Source organism: Melanostigma gelatinosum, assembly GCF_949748355.1.
Source record: "Melanostigma gelatinosum genome assembly, chromosome: 4".
Lineage (NCBI taxonomy): Eukaryota > Metazoa > Chordata > Actinopteri > Perciformes > Zoarcidae > Melanostigma > Melanostigma gelatinosum.
Window position 1 is genome coordinate 12,566,899 of NC_136637.1, and position 21,014 is coordinate 12,587,912.

General features: G+C 42.9%; 1 protein-coding gene across 4 annotated transcripts in view; it reads left to right on the forward strand.

Annotated features, from left to right (window-relative positions):
- The window catches only part of adamts10 (ADAM metallopeptidase with thrombospondin type 1 motif, 10), a 41,775-nt gene that overhangs the window by 8,834 nt on the left and 11,927 nt on the right, over positions 1-21,014 (forward strand). For all 4 annotated transcript variants that reach the window (XM_079267659.1, XM_079267661.1, XM_079267660.1 and 1 more), the window contains exons 3-18: positions 747-886; positions 1,037-1,246; positions 3,398-3,566; positions 4,027-4,229; positions 5,073-5,156; positions 7,348-7,493; positions 8,718-8,761; positions 9,273-9,378; positions 11,431-11,577; positions 11,825-11,966; positions 13,126-13,233; positions 13,371-13,516; positions 14,555-14,618; positions 14,756-14,858; positions 17,834-17,967; positions 20,226-20,349. In XM_079267659.1, coding sequence (XP_079123785.1) covers positions 747-886; positions 1,037-1,246; positions 3,398-3,566; positions 4,027-4,229; positions 5,073-5,156; positions 7,348-7,493; positions 8,718-8,761; positions 9,273-9,378; positions 11,431-11,577; positions 11,825-11,966; positions 13,126-13,233; positions 13,371-13,516; positions 14,555-14,618; positions 14,756-14,858; positions 17,834-17,967; positions 20,226-20,349 — 2,070 coding nt within the window. The remainder of the gene's footprint in view (positions 1-746; positions 887-1,036; positions 1,247-3,397; positions 3,567-4,026; positions 4,230-5,072; positions 5,157-7,347; positions 7,494-8,717; positions 8,762-9,272; positions 9,379-11,430; positions 11,578-11,824; positions 11,967-13,125; positions 13,234-13,370; positions 13,517-14,554; positions 14,619-14,755; positions 14,859-17,833; positions 17,968-20,225; positions 20,350-21,014) is intronic.

Below are 21,014 nucleotides of genomic sequence, written 5' to 3' on the forward strand. Positions count from 1 at the left end.
CAAGAAATTTTAAATGCCAAAAACGCTGAGTCATTTACCATTTTGGAAAAGGGAACAAGGCCACCGTCCATTTTTGTTCTCATGACTAAAAAAAAAAGCATGTTTTCTACTAAACGTTCCATGTTGAAAATACAGTACAACCTCACCAGGTCCACGTGAAGGCAGCGTTTGTAACTGTGCTCGCTGTTTGTTAAAGCCAGACCTTTTTGCCGCCTACAAAGAGTTTTATTCCCCAGTACAGAGCTCTCCAAGTCTGTACCAGGGAACTCTGATCTCTGGGTATTTACTCTGTGTGGGAAGGGGCTCACTCCAACAACCGGGGCCAAAGGTTTGATGAAAACTGGGCTCATTTGCCGGTGACCTTTCCCCGTTAGTTAGCTGACGTTGGCTGTTTAGAGCCGTGTGTGTGTTTGGACAATAAATCTCCACCAGGCCTCGGCACAGACTGGGACAGACAGGAAGTATACAGTTTCAGGGTAGCCATGGCAACGTCCCCTTGGCCTCATGCGGGAGCGAGTTCTTGGAGGCGAGGGACCCCGTCAGCAATGGGCCAAAACGTCTGCACGTTTCTCTTTGCCAACTGGGTTACTCTCTCCGTTAAAAAGCCCCATAGTGTTCTTCTAGATAACCAGCTTTCAAATCCTCAACTGTTGTTAATTGGAATCAATTAGGTTAAGCAGAATTATGGCTTTAATAAGTTAAACTCTGATTTGGTTTTTGTGCCTTCTTCATTTCTCTCCCTCCAGCTGCCTTCCTGTCTAATCTCGGCCTGTATGAGATTGCCATCCCAGTACGTGTAGGACCTGATGGTGAGACGCTGGATGCAGAAACGTCGCAACATCACAGAAGAAAGAGCCGCAGCACTGAAGACAGAGTGCCTGACTCTGTAATGCTTTTTGAAATAGTTTTCCTTTTACTTTCTATTCTTCTTTTGAGTCCCCGTTTGCCTAACATTGATGCACATCTTTAGAATACCCTAACATTCTGATCCAAGAGCTTTTATTTACTGAACTCTCTCTCTTTTTCTATCTCTTAGCTCTTCTACCAGCTCTCCACACCACGCAACAACTTCCTGCTGAACCTAACGCTGCAGGGAGGCCTGCTGTCGCGACAGTTCAGGGTGGAGTACTGGAAGAAAGGTCGATTAGCCTGGAGTCATCCTTACTCGCCCCACTGCCACTATGTAGGACACCTCCAAGACCAGCCGCACTCCAGTAAAGTGGCCCTGAGCAACTGTAATGGCCTGGTAAGAGTGAAACCTGCAGGTCTAATCCACATCTAATACACTTAGTGGGGTCAGCAGCAGCAGCAGCAGCTCAGCAAATGAGGGATCAGTCATACTTTATTCGGATCAAAGCATGACATTTTAAGAAACGTTGAGTACTCAGCTTTATGCTTTGCTCAAACCAACCAGTGTGGCCGTCAGAAAGTGAAATGACCTGAAAGGAAGTGACCTAATCCTTGAAGGGATTCATCCTAAAAAGGTGCTTCATTTCTTTTTCTTCTAGATTTGTATCCATACAGATAGTAATCCAAGTGTAGAGGACATGTTGATGAATATCCTTTGCAAACATTTCTAATCGCTATGTTAAGAAAGTTACCTGCAGCAGCTCTCCTATTCCGACTTGGGAAGGGTGTAGGGGTGCTGTTAGACAGTGCAGCATCTTCAGCACTTTGTTTGAAGTGTAACCTCTCTACCTCTAACCCACAATGCATCATGTTCCGGCATGCTCCCATGGGGCTGTTTTAAAGGCAGACAGCGAAATGTAGGAGATTATTAACTGAAGCTGTGGTCAACAAGGCAGGTTATGGGCAGAAGTGCTGTGGGAAAAACCTTTAATCTTCTGTATATTTTAACTGTTTTCCAAGGTGGTCAAAGCATCATTTCCTCATTTATTTCCCACTCTCATGAAGTAATCAGCTTGTTAATACCCCAAACTAAGAGATCAAAGTTCCCCCCCCTCCACCCCCCTCTGAATCACTGGACTGGATCACTTAATTGTGATGCATCATTTTGTTAGCTGAAATAATGTTCCTGCGTTCACAGCACAGTGTATCAGTGTATCCTCTCACTACAAACAGCAGGCTCCACAAAAAACAGTTGTATACACAGCTGAGGATTAGATGTGTTCACAAAGCGTTAATAAGCAGCACACGTAATTACTGTTGGGCAGACCAGCATGAGCACATTCACCAGTGAGCGGGCGGTGTGTCCAAGGGAGCATCACTAACTATATTATGAGATTAAAGGCACTTTGAGAGCCGCCGCAGTGAGTCCAGGGGAGACACTCGCTCTGACCGGGCCGACACATTTGAACCGATTCAAAGGAAGTGTTAGTGTATCGCTCTCTGTCTCACTCTCATTTTTCTCGCTCTCATTCACCCTTTCATGCTCTCGTGTGTGTGTGTGTGTGTGTGTGTGTGTGTGTTTGTGTTTGTTTGTTCTGTGGGGTCCTGATCCTCCTCTCATATGGGTCCAACAGAGGACTCTGTGAGGGGGACAGTGTCCGTAGTGGGACAGTCTGAACACAAAGTAATACGATCATAATGCTAGGCTTGTATCTGTAGTGTAAAAGTATCTCTAATTATAAAACCAGTGTCATTTTGTCGCTGAGCTGTTGTTGAATAGTCTGAGATGGACGCATTTTCGTGGCATACTATTGTACCTTTATGTCCATGTTTTTATCAAAGAGAGAAAATGTTTATCAATTTATAATTTCATAAAAACATTACATTATTGCTTTATGGCTTTTTTTAATCTTATCTAATAGTGTAATACTTGACAGGGCTCTACATTCAATTATGTTTTGTTGTTATTGCAGTCATTAGTTATTGCAGTATATTGTTGTCACACAGACAAAATCGTGTCTTGTTTTCAACTGTCTGCAATTCTAAATAGACTATTGCTAATTCCCTTCTCAAATGATCTAAATGAATTCTAAATACTCGGCATATATTGTGTCTTTACCTATTCGTCATTTCCAATCATCTCCATAGTTATTTGCTTGTGCTTGTGCCATTTCTTTATTATCTTTGTTTGATTGGTAAAGTCAGTGACTCTTCCTGCTGTGGAACAAAACCTTTTGCCACTGAGCTCAGAGGTTGTTATGAAGTCTCGTCTCCTCACGCTGTCAGTTTTCTGACCCGTTAGCACCAGGATCCCTCAGATCGCCTCCGATTCACTCTGCTCACCTTAACTCACCCTGCCTGCTTTGTTGCTCGTTCCTCTTGCCAATATCAAGAGTACGAGTCATTCATTTTAGTCGTATCATTGATGGAGCATTTTGGGATGATCTGTATTAGTGGCTGTGACGTTTGTGATATTTGTACTACAAAGGCAATGATTCCTGTCATTCTATTCCCTTCTATTTTATTCTACGTTTCTGTCTCTCTGAAGCAGGGGGTGATTGTTGCAGGGGGAGAGGAGTACCTGATTGAACCCCTTGTCTCACCAGATAACCAGACCAGGACGGAGAGGGGGGAGAGAGCTGAGGGGCGCCCCCATGTGGTTTACAAGCGTTCATCGCTCCGCCATCAGTACAAGGGCCAATCCTGTGGAGTCATTGGTGAGAGGAGAGATATTCTGGTCTTTTTAGTAGCAGCCGTTTGGTCCAGACTGGAGGAACAAATGACCCCAGGTTTATTTGCATATAGCAGCCAGCAGCAGAGGCTTGTGGTTGTGTCCAAGTCCCCCAGTTGTGATTGGGTGTGACTGAGTCTGTGTTGCAGGGCGTTGCTGAAAGAGCAAAAGTATGTTCGGAAAACCATCTTTTGACAAGTAAAAGAAAAGAAAATCCAACTTTGAAACAGAGCTGTTGTTCTGCTCTTCATCCATGGAATACACTATTCAGGCGTAATTGTGGTTGGTAAAGTAAAGAATAGAAAATAATGAATGTCTTGGCCAGTTATGCCAAATCCACAGTGAGTGATTCAGTTTTTAATGTATAATTGCGACTGCTGGGCTTTTTTTGGTTTCTTCTTACTCTACGTCATCCAAACGTGAGTGCCTGTGTTGATCTTCCTCAGACGAGAAGCCGATGAAAGGTGCGTCATGGTGGCAGAGAACGCTGAAGACGCCTCCACATCACGTTGGTCGCGGCCAGCTGCCTCTGAAGCGCTCCGTTAGCCGGGAGCGCTACGTGGAGACGCTGGTGGTGGCCGACAAGATGATGGTGGGTTACCATGGTCGCAGAGACATCGAGCAGTACATCCTGGCTGTCATGAATATTGTAAGTTTCACAACAAGAGATGTACATGCACAATGTCATAGAAAGACACTTTTCCAGTGTCATTGGAGCTATTCTTGAGGGATAAAGAAACTAATTCTGAAAAGCTTTGTGCCAAAATGATGCTTTTGTATCGTTTTTCTGAGCGTTCGTCAGCAATCCAACCGTCAATCACGGTTTGGTTTCTAGAAACGTCTGCAGAAACAGGTTCACTGCTTCTGTAACAACAAGGGATGGTCAGAAATAAACTATGCATTTGTGAGTCAAAAACCCAAATGAAGTAGAAATAAGATTACGGTTTATGTAATGGCATGAATCATGCTTAGAGACGGAAAGAAAAGCAAATGTGTGGAACTTTTTGGATTCCTCCCAGCAGAAGCCCCTTGTTTGAGTCAGACAGGCTTAGGTTGTATGACATCATCTGCCCTGTTTCTTGTCACTGGGGATCTTTTCACACACAGTTTATCACTTTAAACCTATACACACACACACATGTGTTAGGAATGCATTTAATGAAGGGTTGGTTATCTGCTATTGCAACAGAGCAGGTTGCATCCAGACTGTTACAGAAACCAGCAGCATCTCTTTAGTGGTGTGCAGCAAAGTGGGCCAAATTACACCAGACTCCAGTAAAGACAAGGTTCTGAGTGCAGCTTTAGTGCACTGTTGGTGCTTTAGCTCTTTAATAACCATTGGCACCTGTGGGGCACTTACCTTACAGATCTTAATTTCTGATGGTTCACTCCGGTGTTTATTTCTGATGTTGTATGAGCTTTAGTGTAATGTGCTCAACTGGTGTATCAGCTGTTTTTAAGACTGGTCTTTTCTTGTTTCCCTGGAGGTCAGGTTGCCAAACTGTTCCAGGATTCTAGCCTGGGGAATGCAGTCAACATTGTGGTGACCCGGCTCATCCTGCTCATTGAAGACCAGGTAAATAGACTTTGTCAACTGTTGTAATAAGTTGGACAACCCTCTCTCCATGCTTGTCCTCATTACCTCTCTGTCCAGACTGCACAAAAGTCTTCCCTGACCAGCATCTATGAGCTCCTTGTTGTATAAAATGATTGGCTTAAGTGTCTTTTCCTCCACCATCCCAGTGGACCCTTGGGTGTGTCAGTGGGTCTTGTAAATTGTGGCTGTAATGAAAGAGACAAGGGGCTGCAAGGAAGCGAGGAAGAAGGAGATGGGTGAGGAAAGGCGGAAAAGTCCGGATATGTGGAGGGTTTTGTACCGGTCCGACAGAGCAGCTTTGTGACAGTCGTGCTCTGGTGAACAATGACCTCTCTGATCATTGCCATGACGCACATCCAGGGTGTAGAAAAACGTAAAGTTAGATTTAGACGCTGATGCAAAAATCAGGATCCAAATTCACCAGATTCCTCAAAGTCTTGGTGTCATTTCGCCAGTATTTTCCAGCCACGCTGTGGTATTGCAACATCAGTCAGTCCCTCGGATTGCCATAGAAGTTTGTACGAACAGTCCCGGTCACCAGACTATGAACCCTGTTGACTTGAATGATTCCCTGACTATTCCTCTAGCACCACCATGAGGTTGACTTGGTATGGATATTCATGATCTCCACAGGATGAATTGGAACAACAAAACCTTAATGTGTCCAATACTGTGATTTACATACCTGCAAAACTAATTGCATGTTAGTATTGTAATTGTAAGCATGTTGGCATGCTCAACTTAGTATTTCGCTCAAAGCATTGCGGTGCCCGGCCTCACAGAGGCGTTGGTATTTCTGTAGACTCATGCTATAAGTGAGCGACCGGAGGTTAGATAGAGTGCAGAATTAGAACCCACACCTGACCACAAGACAGGGGTTCAGCTCATAAAAAGTGCACGACCTTACCAGCATAGCACCGGAGATGACTGGGCCATCTGGCTACCTAGTAACTGACCTTATTAGCTCGCCATGAACAGCATGTGGTGAGACGGTGCGGCCGGCTCCGTCGCAATGTTTGTGCTTCCAGCGATCTGACCGATGAATCATACTAATTAAAGGGGTATTACAGTGTGGCTTTGGGGTTTCCTCCATAGCTGTCTTATTAGAGAACATTTATGATTCATACTGCCTCAAAATTAGCCCCATAACTTACAGCTCGGATGTGTTCGTCGTCTGACAGGGTAAATAAGTAAATGTTAGGATCATTAGCGGCGGGCAGTGTTACTGTTGTTTTTCATTCTCCATGGACCATTGACGTTGAGGTTGGGACAGGATCGAGAGTAGGCTCGGCGAGCGGTTTCTGCTGCTGGTTTCCAGGTCTGAAAACGGCAAGCTGCCTCTGGAAACTAAAATCAGGCCAGCAGTGGGCCCAGAAATGAGGGACTGTGGGATGAGACAATTACTAGTTATGTCACCACATACATTCCTGGGTTACGAGTTCTCGCCAGCTGTGGTCAGCAGAGAACTCCCTCCTCTCCTTCTCCTCTCCTTCTCCTCTCTGCACTCTTATAGTACTAGAAAGCGCCTTCACTCTAATCCTGCCTGAGGTTTCTTAAGCTTTTTAAGTCTGGAATCCACATTTTAGAAATGCCCTCTCACCATGCATGACATACAGTGTCTTATGAAGTTTCTATCCAGTGAAAATCATGTATCTCTGAAGTTGCTCATTTTCAAGTGTTAAATGGTGGATAGGCTTTCATTTGAATAGCGTCTTTTTAGTCTTCTGACCACTCTAATCGCTTTACACTACATGTCAGCATTCACCCATTAGTACACTGATGGCAGAGGCTACCATGCAGGGTACCACCTGCCCATAAGGAGTCTAATTTACATTCACACCCATTCATACGCGATGGGACAGCCTCAGGACCAATTAGGGGTTAAGTGTCTTGCCCAGATTGTTGTTTCACAGGACAGTAAGACAGAAACACCACAATATAGGAAGATTCTGTAGGTCATTATAGCATTGTTGGGCCTAAATTGTTGATTGTTGTAATGGCCCATTGTTCACACTGGAATAACTTGATATCATTGAATTAATTATGTTTACAACAATATGAAGTTGCTGGAGTTGTAACCTCCATTTTTGTTGTGTTTTTTAAGATTTAAATCCATAAATTTTCCTAATTTGCTTTTGACTCTGTATTTCCTCTCTTGTCTCTCTTCCAGCCAACACTAGAGATCAACCACCATGCAGGGAAGTCTTTAGACAGCTTCTGTAAGTGGCAGAAGAACATCCAGCACCGGAGCAGCTACGGTAACGCCATACCAGACAACGGGATCGCTCACCATGACACTGCTGTGCTTATCACCAGGTCAGAAATACAAACAGGCAAACCTTTCTCACAGGAGGAAGAAATAAAGACTGTAACTCTGTGCTGAAGCTTTCTTCATATATAAATACAGGTCATTTAGAATGAAGACATCGTTTGTGTGACCAAAACAAAGAGGGTTTTATCACAAAGTGTGGGTACAAGGCAAGGGGCTGTGCTGTGTTTATATATGTTTATATATATATATATATATATATATATATATATATGCGCACCCTAACCCTCCTACTGCAACTTCTTGTAAATATAAATATGTTTAGTCTGTTCCCCTGTTCATGAAAGGGTTAAACAGTGTTTCCTCTTTGCTGAATTCTTACATTCCCAGCCTCTATCCTCATAGGTTTTCATTCAGCCAAGTCCGAGAGAGTTGGGCTGTATCTTGTCCGGTCTGATGTGACGATAGCTGAGGCAGCTCTGCCCAGCTCAGCATCTGGAGAGAAAAAGAAAAAGAAAGCTACGAGGAGGGAGTGAGAAACAATTCATGTTTTTTTGTTTTTTTTTGAAGAAGAAGAATCAGAAACAGCCCAGAGAAAATGGAGAGGACAAGAAAGAGGGTAGAAATTGAAAGCGCTGCTTTCTCTCAATCTTGTCGCCATTTCTCTAACTACGCTCTCTGTTACCGATACTGCTGGTGGAAAACAGAGACAACAGTGGTAGATGCATATTAAGCAGATGAAAAACGGATGCTATTGACTGAGGAATGTGCAACAGCATACAACACAACCATGGTTTGGTCAGAGCCATCTGAGTGCGATGGGGCTGGGCAGAGCCGCAACTAATACCTTCCTTTTCTTCCCAACAGAATGTGAAATATGCTTACGCAAGAGTACAGATAGATGAATGCCGTGTGGTTTTGGTGGTGGCTTTGTGAGAACACTTGGGGTTTTTCTACGACAGGATTTATCAAGTAGAGGATGGAAACTGTCCGGACAGATGACTCCCCAGTGAGCGTCCATGATTTCCTGCTATTGTTCTTTTAAGTCTATATATCTGTCTGCTATCACTGCTGTCCACTGTCTGACCACAGCGTCTGTGTGAGTGTGTCTGTCACCATCTGTGAATGTACTGCTTGTCCATGTCAAGCGTGTTTTGTACGAGTTTGCATATGTAACTGCAATTACATCCATTGGTGGTGCTGCTTCTGTTTGTGTGTGAGCATATGATTATTAGTTTAACAGCCTGGTTGGTTTTCCTTCCCGTCTGCAGATACGACATCTGCATCCAAAAGAACAAGCCCTGTGAAACCCTAGGTACACACACACACACACACACACACACACACACACTTGCACTTTACATACACTGTACTTACTGCTGACATAAAGCAAAGCCTCACCCCTAAGCCTAAACGTAACCATCACGACTACTTGCCTAACCTCAACCCATACATATTCTTAGTGTAACCCTCAAACCAAGTCTGAACCGTCACAATTTGAGGGTTAAGCCTAAAGTGAGGCCCGACCAAAATGTTTCAAGATCTGAAATCAAATGGGTCTATATAGATCTATTATAGATCTATATAGATCTATAATAGATCTATATAGGTCTATAATAGATGTGTGTGTATGTATGTGTGTGTATATATATATATATATATATATATATATATATATATATATACATACACACATCTCTATATATATATATATATCTATATATCTATATATCTATATATATATAAAAAAAAAATATATATATATATATATAAAAATATATATAAAAATATAAATAAATAAATAAATAAATGTGTGTGTGAGACAGGTCTGGCCCCTGTAGGAGGGATGTGTGAGCCAGAGAGGAGCTGCAGCATCAATGAGGACATCGGCCTGGGAACAGCCTTCACTATCGCCCACGAGATAGGACACACGTGAGTGAAACACACGCAATAAACCTGCCATTTTCTGAAAAAGTTTTCAGGCTTATCTTTTTTTCTGTGATTTAGTGTCACATATATCTTTTAATGGACCGTCTCAAGAAATGCCTGTTGAGTGAAATCAAAGTCCAATTAGTTTGTAACTTTATTTTACCAGGCAGAGAGTAACACGTTTATCGTCACTGCAGTGTCACTGCAGGATTGATGGACAAGTATTCGACAGCAGAGAAGTTGCATACAGTACCTCATCCCCGGGCATTTTTTATTTGTCAGCCATGCTGTCGGTGGGACTTTGGGGTCGGTCGGTCGTTCAGTTGGACAGTTGGTTGACTTTAGTCCAGAGTGGTCTAGCGTGTAGTAGTCTAGCGTGACAAATATTGAATAGATTTCCACATGAATGAATTTATCCACCCCGAACCAACTTTGCCAAAAAAAGAGAGATATAAATAAATTTTCGCTTTTACATTTACGTGTCTGATGTCTGAACGGGGTATTAATCCTGTTAGACAAAAAAATTAGCAACCTCTCTTGATTTAATGCATTTCCACAATGTTCATGTACGAGATCGTGCACATTAAGAAATGACCCAACGAAGACTGGTGAGGAGAAGTTGTTAATCCTAGAGAAAACACTGAATCCCTACCAGGTATATGGTCGTTGTCCTTAAGATGACAGTGAAACACAAAATGTCCCTGAAGAAATCCTTGAAGTGTCTCATGTGTCTTTTCTTGTGTTCTGGTCTGAGATGATCCTTCTCCCTCCTCAGATTACACCTCCAGATCTCCAGAGAGAGTATACTCTAACACCATCAGTCATTTCGATCCATTGAGAATGTGTTAGTAGCCGTATATTTTCTTTGAGTCTCACTATTGATATGTGGAATTCGTTACATGTGGGGTTGGTGAAGCACCTGGAGATGTTGTGTATATCCGGGTCGCCTCTAGATGACTTGCCATTTATTCTGCCTGTATGCGTTAATTGAGTATCCCATTGCATTATGTCTGCACACAGCCCAGAGAAGTATTACGGCAGATGGTGGATCAATCGGGGTCCTGCCTCCCTAATGATTAACACAGTTAGCTTTTGAGTACTCAGACCACAAGGCTTACTAGCCAACATGACTGGACATACAGTAGTGTGCTAATATATACAATCTGTTTCCTCGGCCTCAACACAATTAGCATTTGTTTTTAATTGTTAGATAAATTGTTTTGACATCACAGTGCAGCATTAGATTAAATGCAGGCCTCTTTGTGGTCGAGGGTAACCGCAGGAAAAGACAAGACTGATCAAGACATCATGACTCAGCTGAGGGATGAAAAACTCTCAGAACATTTATATTTCAGTCTCAAACACAGCGACTGAGAGTTATCGCTGTCTCATGAATGAAGAAGCACCAAATGGAACCACTAACACTGTGTAACTTTATTCACTTGGGTAAACTATCATGATAGATCGTCTTTTGTATCTCATTTCATCATGTCATGTTGAACATGGTACATTTTGAATAACTAATAATCTTCTTTCACGATTCATATTTTCTTATTCGTATATTTTTGCCAGTTGGGATCAGTCCTGATCTGGCGATCCAGAGCTCTGCTGGTTTTCTATCCTGTCCGGTGTAAACCTGGAACTAGGAGAATTAGCATTTTGAATAAGTTACGTTGCTTTAATTGAGAGATAATCGCTGTCCTCTGATAATAATTATGAAACGTGATCGTCGATTTTTGATAGATGAAGTTGAACATTTGTTACAGTTGTGGACTATACTCTTTCACATTGTGGCAATCTGCCACCTAAATGTTAATAATCATAAATATGATTCAGGTACCCTTCCTGTGGTTTGATGATAGTTTGATTTATTTTGTCAGGACTCTGACTGGGACCCGACTTATCACAATCAAACTGCCACAACATGTCTGTTCTTGAGATCCCACTCAATTATCCGCAGTGATCTTTTTTCCCACTGTGCTTGTCCCTGCTGCCGAAACGATTACCGGTCCACGAGGCCTCAAAGTGTTGTCACTGTATCATCATGGGCTTTAGGTTTGGCATGAACCATGACGGTATGGGGAACGCCTGTGGGCCCCGCAGCCAGGAGACCGCCAAGCTGATGGCGGACCACATCACCATGAAGACAAACCCATTCATCTGGTCCGCGTGTAGCAGGGATTACATCACAAGCTTCCTGGAGTGAGTCAGCCTATTAGATATCTGCAACACCACAAATCATTTGGTAATTGGAGGTTTGAGAAAGAAAAAATCACTTGGATGTCAGAGTAACATTTTTGACGGTCAGAGAAACAGTCAAGTAACAGATGGATCTTGACAGTCGGCAAATCCACTTCTAATTATCTGTAGCCTGTTCAGTGCTTAGATATGAACCATCGCCAGTTATTTTAATCTCACTCCTTCCTCTCTTCTGCTTGGTGTGCTTTAGCTCAGGTATGGGCTCCTGTCTGAACAACGTCCCCCCCAAGCAGGAGTTTGTGTACCCAACCACAGCACCGGGTCAGGCCTACGATGCAGACGAACAATGCCGCTTCCAGTACGGCGTCAGATCTCGACAATGTAAATATGCGGTGAGTGCTCTTGTCTATATTTTCCTACTTTCAGCTAAATGCTAACTTCACCAAACAAACATGCTCAAAATGACAGCATTTTGAAGTTCAGCAGGTATATATATTCGCGAAGAAGAATGCCATTCGTTTGTCGAGATATTTCAGTCTGGACCAAAGTGGTGGCCGACCAACCAAAGGACAGCGTGGCATTGCCATCCATAGATTCACAATGACCTAATACACACGGGGATACCAAGATACACCAAGAAACAGCATTGCAAAATCTCTCATGGTTGACAAAATGATATTGTCTCGCGTGATATTATCATATCGTTATGTCACCTAACCAAAATGTCTGGTTGTTTTCTCTTTCTCCCAAGTCCTTTAAACAAGTTGTGTGCTGGAGAAGACCAGTTTTAAGTGTGAGACTGTCTCAACCCCCAGCAGTCGCAGTTCTTGTTTTTGCATTATATTTTAAACAGTCACACAGGTCGCTCTAAAATTTAGAGCGATTTATATTGTATATGATCCATTTAGAGTCTAAATGGATCATATACAATATAAATAATGTTGTTGTTTTTGTGTCAGTAGAGATTTTCATCCATCCAGGGCATAGAACATCTTCAAGTCCTCGGTCAGTGTATATGAGCAAAGATTTTAAGAAACTTCATCACTTGTCCAAGAGGCTTTGTTCCCTTTTGGACCTCCAGATTTTTAATTTCTTGTTCATGATGGAACCAGGCTGACTTAATCATTTTCTGTTAGCCGACTCAAACACAATTATAGTTATTTACCTCAGGGCTCGCTCCTGATTTTATTCCTCCAGCTCTCTTCTGTAGGCCGGCCTCCTTGACGACGTGAGACATCTTGAATAGCATCCACTTTATTGCGTGGTCAACTTTTATTGGGCCAGGTTCAGAGCGAATGGACATCTGGGACAGCATACAGCTTTATAGACTCATTACATAGACACCATGTGGTCGGAGCATATGAACATAATAAAACATAATCCTGTGTATTATAGGCATCGCTGTAGCAAAAAGGAAGGTGAACAAGTGTTGTCTGCCCTTGTGTATTTATAATGAGCTTGTCAACACTCTGACAGGTTGTTTCTCTTCTATGTTTTTATTCTCCTGCCACACACACACACACACACACACACACACACACACACACACAGGAAGTCTGCAGTGAACTTTGGTGCATGAGCAAGAGCAATCGTTGCATCACCAGCAGCATTCCCGCTGCAGAGGGAACCATCTGTCAGACCAACACCATAGAGAAAGGGGTAAATATTAAAATGAACCTTTTTCTTCCATTATTTATGGCAGAATGAGCTTACTCAGTTAAATAGTAATACAGTCACTGTTCTGCACATGTTCTATCTGAACATGTGTGTAAAATATATGCGTGTTTGTGCTGCAGTGGTGCTATAAGAGGGTGTGTGTGGCGTACGGGACACGTCCCGAGGGCGTGGACGGGGGCTGGGGTCTGTGGTCACCCTGGGAGGAGTGCAGCAGGACCTGTGGAGGGGGAGTCTCCTCGTCTATCAGACACTGTGACAGCCCCAGGTATGGGTTAACTGAGACCAGTCTTAAAGGCGTCGCTCTTGTGCTCGCTAATTTCAATCGAGTTAGCTACCTAGAATACATTGTAGTTGTAGCGTTGTGCCAAATATAATACTTTACAGGATAGGTAATGATAGTAAAGTTCAGCTGTACATGCAACTTACACAAAGTGTCTTTCCACCACGGTTTAGAAAGGACACGTCCTTTATGGGATCACAAGGAGGGAAAGAGGGAGTTGTTGAAGCCTCATTAGCGTCAGCTGAACTTAAGAGTGATGTCTGCACAATGGGAACAAGATCTTCTATTTTTGCCATGTAAACACATAGAAAAACAATTGGCAAACTATATGATTGAGGTATTGATGCAATAGGCCACTGGGATGAAAGACAATTTAAAACGCATATAATACACATATCTAGAAATAGAAATAGGTTCTACGTTACATAAACAAGAATGATCCCAAGCGGTTCCCAACAATGAGGTACAGTTGAGAAAATCTGTTTTACCTTTCTGATGAAACTGAGAACATGCCACCTCAGAGAGCACAAGGGCTGAGATTTATTTCCAGGCAGCAGTGCCACTGTTTCTATTGTGTATGAAATAATTCTGTCTGAATCATCACCAAACAACTAGCAGACTCCCTTTTGAATCACGGTCACCAGATCCCTCATCTTGAATTGATTAAACTGAGAATGATTTGACCCAAATCTGAGGCCAACGGTGTTCTTTTGTGTCTTCTCTTGAGCATTGTTTGCACATTTCGTTTGGCTCCAATGTGTTCAGCAAAGGTTTAGCAGAGGCAGCCATTTGACGGTGGCTGACTCTGGCTTATTCTCAGTTATTTCAATTTTTTTATGGAGAGGTGCTGTTGTTATGGTCTCTGATAAAACGATAAAAGAGACAGACAGTGCGATTGGAAACACGCATGAAGGCAGACGAAGCAGAGCTCAGGAGCCAGTGTGGTGATATGATGGAGGTTAGATCTTTTCAAATTGTTGTCAGATGTGACTGACTGGCCGAACTCCTTGTGTTTGGTTCTAGGCCAACTATTGGTGGAAAGTATTGTCTGGGGGAGAGAAAGCGCTTCAGGTCCTGCAATATTGATGTGAGTATTGCTGCTCGTCAACATGCAGTAAAATCATTGATATTATTTGATTTCATTGGTTTTGTGGTTGGTCATTGTGTGGGACTCTGCTTGCATGTTTTTATATTTTCACATGTGGATAACTGTGTGTGTTGCAGGAGTGCCCTGCAGGCTCGAGGGATTTCCGGGTGATTCAATGCTCTGATTTCGACAGCGTTCCTTTCCGGGGAAAGTTTTACACCTGGAAGCCATACAGAGGGGGTGAGTGAGTAACCGATCTCTGTTTGAGGTGTGTGTGTGTGTGTGTGTGTGTGGCTATCTACATATTTCTTCTTTGCCGTAACGTCCCCCTCAGCTGTATGGAGTGTTTAAGCGTCTTTCAGCTCATTGTTTTCGTTTTACATCCAGCAACATCACAGTTTCAGTTGAACATCTTTTCTAGCAGCAGACAGATGTTTTCAGCAAAAAGCTAAACCCAATGCTACATAGTAGATTTTTCCCTCAGACATACATTTAAATGCATGACCAATAATAACCCAGTCATGATGATAATGCACTATCAAAAGGGATATTTTGCATGTTGTGTTTCACGTTTGGTAATCATGTACACATTACTATTACGTATTATACAGTAATAAACCTTAAGTCAAATGCAGGACATTCACTTCATGGAATATTTTGACATCGTTGTAAAAACGTTTTTTCTGCCTCTTTGTGACAGCAATAATACATCAAGTGGTGACAGTAATGATGGGAGAGAGAGAGAGAGGCATGAAACATAAGTCCCCAGTCACACTCAAACCTGCAACACTGCTATTAAATAGTCAGCAGGCCGCCAGGACACCTGCTACTACCTCAAATGACTAAGTAAAAGATAATTTCATCAGAACACCAGCAAGTTCACGAACAGATAAAACACACAGCAAGTTCAAGAAATGTGAAATGTAAGTCTTCTGTGACACTGATAATTTAACATATCACTGCTGGTTCACTTGTCTGCCAGAATTTTCTTGAAAGAAAAGACGGAGCTGAAAGTTAATTTCGAAGTAAAGTTGAGAGTATTAAAGGTGAACAGATGAAGATGAACAGAAAGATTTGAGCCAAGAGTTGATGGCCGGAGACAAACAGATGTGTGTGTGTGTGTGTGTGTGTGTGTGGAGAGGGGAGAACGTGAATCGAAGCTGCAGACTCCGTCCTGTCTGGCCTGCAGATGCTGGGTGCAGAGAGCCATGCATTCCCACAATGCCTTGCGAGAATTCCTCCTGATGAGCACTACGCTGGACGTGAAAGATAAATAGTTTCAACGACATAACTGCCTTTAATCTAGCCCTCCAATAACATAATGGCTTACAGAGATGGCCAGTCAGCCAATTCCAACTTCAGGCAACAAGTGCTCCTTTCATCAAGTCAGCTGATTTTACAATGGAAATCCCTTGCAGCTGTTAAAATAGGAACGGTGCCAGAGGCTCTGCCCTGCGTTAAGGCCAGATCACACCACCCAGCCCCTTCTATGTCCTCTGCAGCCCTCTCACTCTTCTCAAATTCTTTCAGCTTTCTACCTTTCTCTTTTACCGTCATAACTGTTTCTTTTTTATCTTCTTCTTGCTGTTTTTCTTTGTCATCCCTGCTGTTGTCTCTCACTTTACCTAGTTGACCATTATGCAATCTCTCTCTTCCTCTGTCTATTTCTCTCTCTCTCTCTCTCTCTTCCCCCTCTCTCTCTCTCTCCCCCCCCCCCTGTCACTGAGAACAGAGGCAGCCTCTCTCTCTCAGCTCAGGCACCCGAGGACAGTTCATTAATAAGGTCTGTCGTCAGCTTTTCTTTGACAAACAAGCTGCTCCACATTGCTTTTCTCAGTCTCAACAGCCTTCACATTCAACCCTCACGCTCCATACAACACACCCTGCAACCTATGAGACACCCACACCCTGCTGCAAGCTATGGTTGGCCTGCCAAAGCTATGCACCATGGGAATTGTAGTTTTCCGTGGTCTGACCACTTTATAGTCTGCAGGCTGTGCCAGTACATACTCGCTCCCTTTCTCTCCTTCCCAGTACACACTGTACCTGCTATAGCGCTGCCAGCACAAACAAACACAGCCCAGACTGATGTCAACAGCCACTCAAATAGTGGAGCTGTTGGCGAGCAACACAGATGAATTAAGGATATACCGGTACTGTATACCACCTGGCTGGAGAACACCTCTAGCGTGTGTGTTTCCTCCTGACTTAGGCTACCTGCAGGGACACGTTTCAGACTAAAGACAGGAGGCGAGCACGAGTCAGAAGATGGAGAGTTGCGTGTGTGTGAAAATACAGTCATTTGCACATCACAGGTCTCTTCACAGGTGTGTGTGTGTGTGTGTGTGTGTGTGTGTGTGTGTGTGTGTGTATTTATGAATTCACTTAGACACAGTGCATTTACAGATATCTTACATCAATACTTACACTTGTGACAAAGAAAATAAGTAATTCAGCTGTAGCTCAAACTGCAAGTCGATGATTATTTAATTAAAGCACAAATGGTCAAAATGTTCTGGAAGCAGGTTCTCAAATATTAGGATTTAATGCTTTTCCCTGTCTACTGTTATTGTAAATTTGTAAATATATTTTAGTTTTGAACTATTTGTTGTATAAAATAAGTTGTTTGAATATGTCACTTTGGGCTTAAGGAAGTTTTGACGTTCATTTTCACGATTCTGAATGAACCTTTAACCTGCGACTTGGTGCAGCAAGTCAGTTTTTGGGCAGTTGACCTGCAGGAGGTTTGTTTGACTTCTGTCTCAGTGACTATTACATTAAATTCCGCACGGTTTGGAATATTTGTATTAGCTTAGACTGCAAATTGCTGGCCACAAGCTAGCAGGCTAATGACATTACAGTTCTTGGAGAGACTTCTCAAAAGCGGCAATCCTTTTTTCCATGACATTCACCGGGCAAAGATCTTATTTGAGGGGCATGGGGGAAACAGAGCTCATGTGCTGATGTTTTAGCATTGACAAAACAATATCCCCTTGATCTCAGTTTAGTAGCTGTCTGGATGATCACAGCAGGCAGAGTCATCATGTAAATAGAGCTGTTGAAATGTTCCTTTTTTTTCTTGAAGGAATTATCTTCTACATTGACTTACAGTAAAGGTTGAAGTTCAATCTTGACCGTGGCAAAAGGTCCATGTCGTCGCCCCGTTTTGATCATATCACCTAATCTTTATGATGTGTGTGTGTGTGTGTGTGCAGGTGGGGTAAAGCCCTGTTCTCTCAACTGCCTGGCAGAAGGATACAACTTCTACACGGAGCGTGCTCCGGCTGTGGTGGACGGCACGCTTTGCCGAGACGACTCTCTGGATGTGTGTGTTAACGGAGAGTGTAAGGTGAGATAAGACCTTTATGTCTGCGTTTTAAGCACCCATGCAAGCGTTTGATTGAAATTCATTGGAGCCATTAGACATCTGCATGTGAGCAGACAGGTTAAGCTGAAGCAGCACAATAAGGGAATCAACACAAGACTGAGATAACATTGTTTATACTCGCTCTTTAGACTCTGGACAGCAGCCACTGTCTAGTTTACACACTGACTGCTGACCATCATCACAATCAGCTGCTTAACTGAGAAATTGTCTTAACTTTGGCAGCGATCTTAGATTCCCATTAACGCCGCTCTCTCTTAATCTCCGCTGTTAATGAAAACAAAACATCTAACTGCTGCTCATTCTGACGTGGGGACCACATGGAGCTCCAACAGGTTCCTGGAACCCAATGTGACACCAACATGACCCATTTGTTAAAGGACGTAGACCAAAATAAGAAACCCAAACGGTAATAGCGCGCAGCTTACGTGGATGCTGTTAATTCCCAATCTGTTGTTAGTTCCACTTGTTTATTTCGGATGTAGCTCTTCTCAAGAAAGTAAGTCAAAGCTATGAGCGGGGAGAAAACGATGTGAGGACAGACAAAGACAAAACTTCAGGACCTCCAGCTTGTTGTTTTGTGGTTGCCTGCTGGGTGCCAAAATATTTTATTTTTCGCTCATCTACTGCCTCTTACCCCCCCCATGATCTCGCTTCATTTCAAGTTTCTCAGAGGTTAGGCAGACTGAGGGAGGCTGAACTCGTCCAAAAAGAAGATTTTGTTTATCAACATCTCCTCATTGTTCTCTCCTCCTGTTCCACTCTGTTTTTCCCTCTGCTCTGCTCTGCTCTGCTCCGGAGGAACTCGGTGACCCTCCAGCTCAGCTGTTAGTCCGTCTGCACTGCAGGCAGGCTTTCATTCACTGCGGCCTTAACATCTCTCTCTCCTTTTCTCTTTCCCCTTCTGACTCTACATCCGTTCCTCTCCATTTGTTTTCTCTCCATTTCCCTCCTTTTCTTCTCTTTCACTTCCTTTTTCTTTTGACTTTTACTGTCTGCAATCCAGTCGGTTCCTCTCCTTCTGTTCTATCCTCTCTCCTCTCGTGTGCTTTATGCACACATAAAACTTCAAAACACGCCGTGGAGGAATCTCTTAAGCTTGTTTGCTGCCGCGTGCTGCTTTCAGTTCTAAGATTGGTGTCTAACAATGAGGAGAGGGGGGAAACAGAGTGAGAGGAGGTTGTGTTGCAGATAGAAAAAGGACCAGATGTTCTCGTTGAACACAACATGCCGCAGCAGACGAAAGATCTGTCGGAGTCCCTTTTTACCGAATCTCTTTTTTCTTCAGATTTATCAGGGAAATGGCGTTGTGCAAATATATGTGCCTCAGTTTTCAGGTGCAGTCAGCTCAGAGGTGGGATTTGATATGAGGTAAATGTGCTCAGAAGACAAATGATGGTTGATTATGAGGCCAATGCTAAGCCAAACGCACACTTACATTTTAAAAGTTTATTTGCAGTTTGTATTGATTTTCAAGTTAAAGTTTAAGTTTGACAAACACAAACAAACATCATTCCATTATTCATTCGTTAACTCATTAACTGATGATTAATTGTGGTGTGAACGTCTATTGTTATAGTTGCCATGTGTCATCTTTTACTGGGTATTTTAGTGCTGAAAACCTTTTCATATATATTCTGCATTGAGCGATTGGTCCCAATGAGCTGTGGGAAACACTTTCTGAATGTAGAAACAAGACACCTCCTACTCATCTGGACCTAAATCATTTGAACCTTTTAATAACTCACCCACATTATTTAGCCATCAGATAACCATTGTGTGAATCACAGTTTCAACTCTGGATTTAGTTTTGAACTGTAATCAGTGTAAAAGTAATAATAAACTTAGGCTTCATTATCCCTCCCTACAATAAGCAACTGCCATATGAATAAACGAGTGTGAGAGCAGTTGCCATTCATTCCCTACACTTTTGTTTAGGTTTGGTTTGCTGTTAAAGAGTTTGAGTAAAACCACCTGCTTCGCTCATCATGAAACTTATTTATGTCGACAGCTATGAGTTTAGCAACCTAAGAGCATTATGTCTGCACAGGATCAGAAAACACATCTGGACTTACCATCTGATATTTCTGTGTTTTGGAAAAAGTGGTCTGGAAGACATTAGAGGTAATCCCTCAGCCCGGCCTCTGACACTTCTCGACTTACTGACGGTGCCCCTTGACCCAGAGTGACCCTGCGGCTCACTTGTTTCTCCCTTCTTGCAGCACGTAGGCTGCGATCGAGTCCTCGGCTCGGAAGTTCGTGAGGACCGCTGCCGGATCTGTGGGGGTGACGGGAGCAGCTGCGTGTCTGCGGAGGGACTCTTCAACGACTCGCTGCCTGAAGGAGGTACAGAACTAAAACACTCAATTCAATTCAATTTATTTTTGTATAGCCCAAAATCACAAATTACAAATTTGCCTCAGAGGGCTTTACAATATGTACACATTTGACATCCTCTTGTCCCGAGACCCTCACATCAGAACAGGAAAAACTCCCCCAAAAACCCCTTTAACGGGAGGAAAGAGGAAGAAACCTGTGGGAGAGCAATAGAGGAGGGATCCCTCTTCCAGGATGGACAGAAGTGCAATAGATGTCATGTGTAGAACAGGATAGTGAATTACAACACATTCAATGTAATTACAGCACATTCAATGTATGAGAGATTTAAGAGACTTATTAGAGCAGCCTGAAAATAAGGAATTGCAGTAATCTAGTCTAGAGGTAACAAATGCATGAACTCATTTCTCTGCATCGCTTTGAGATAGGATGTGCCTGATTTTTGAAATATTACGTAGGTGAAAAAAGGCAGTCCTAGAAATAAGTTTTATCTGAGAGTTGAAAGACAAATCCTGATCAAAGGTAACTCCAAGATTCTTGACGGTGCTGCTGGATGCCAGTGCAATGCCATCTAGAGAAACTATATCATTAGACAGCTTATTTCGGAGGTATTCTGGGCCTAGTAGAATAACTTCAGTTTTGTCTGAGTTTAACATCAGGAAGTTGCAGGTCAT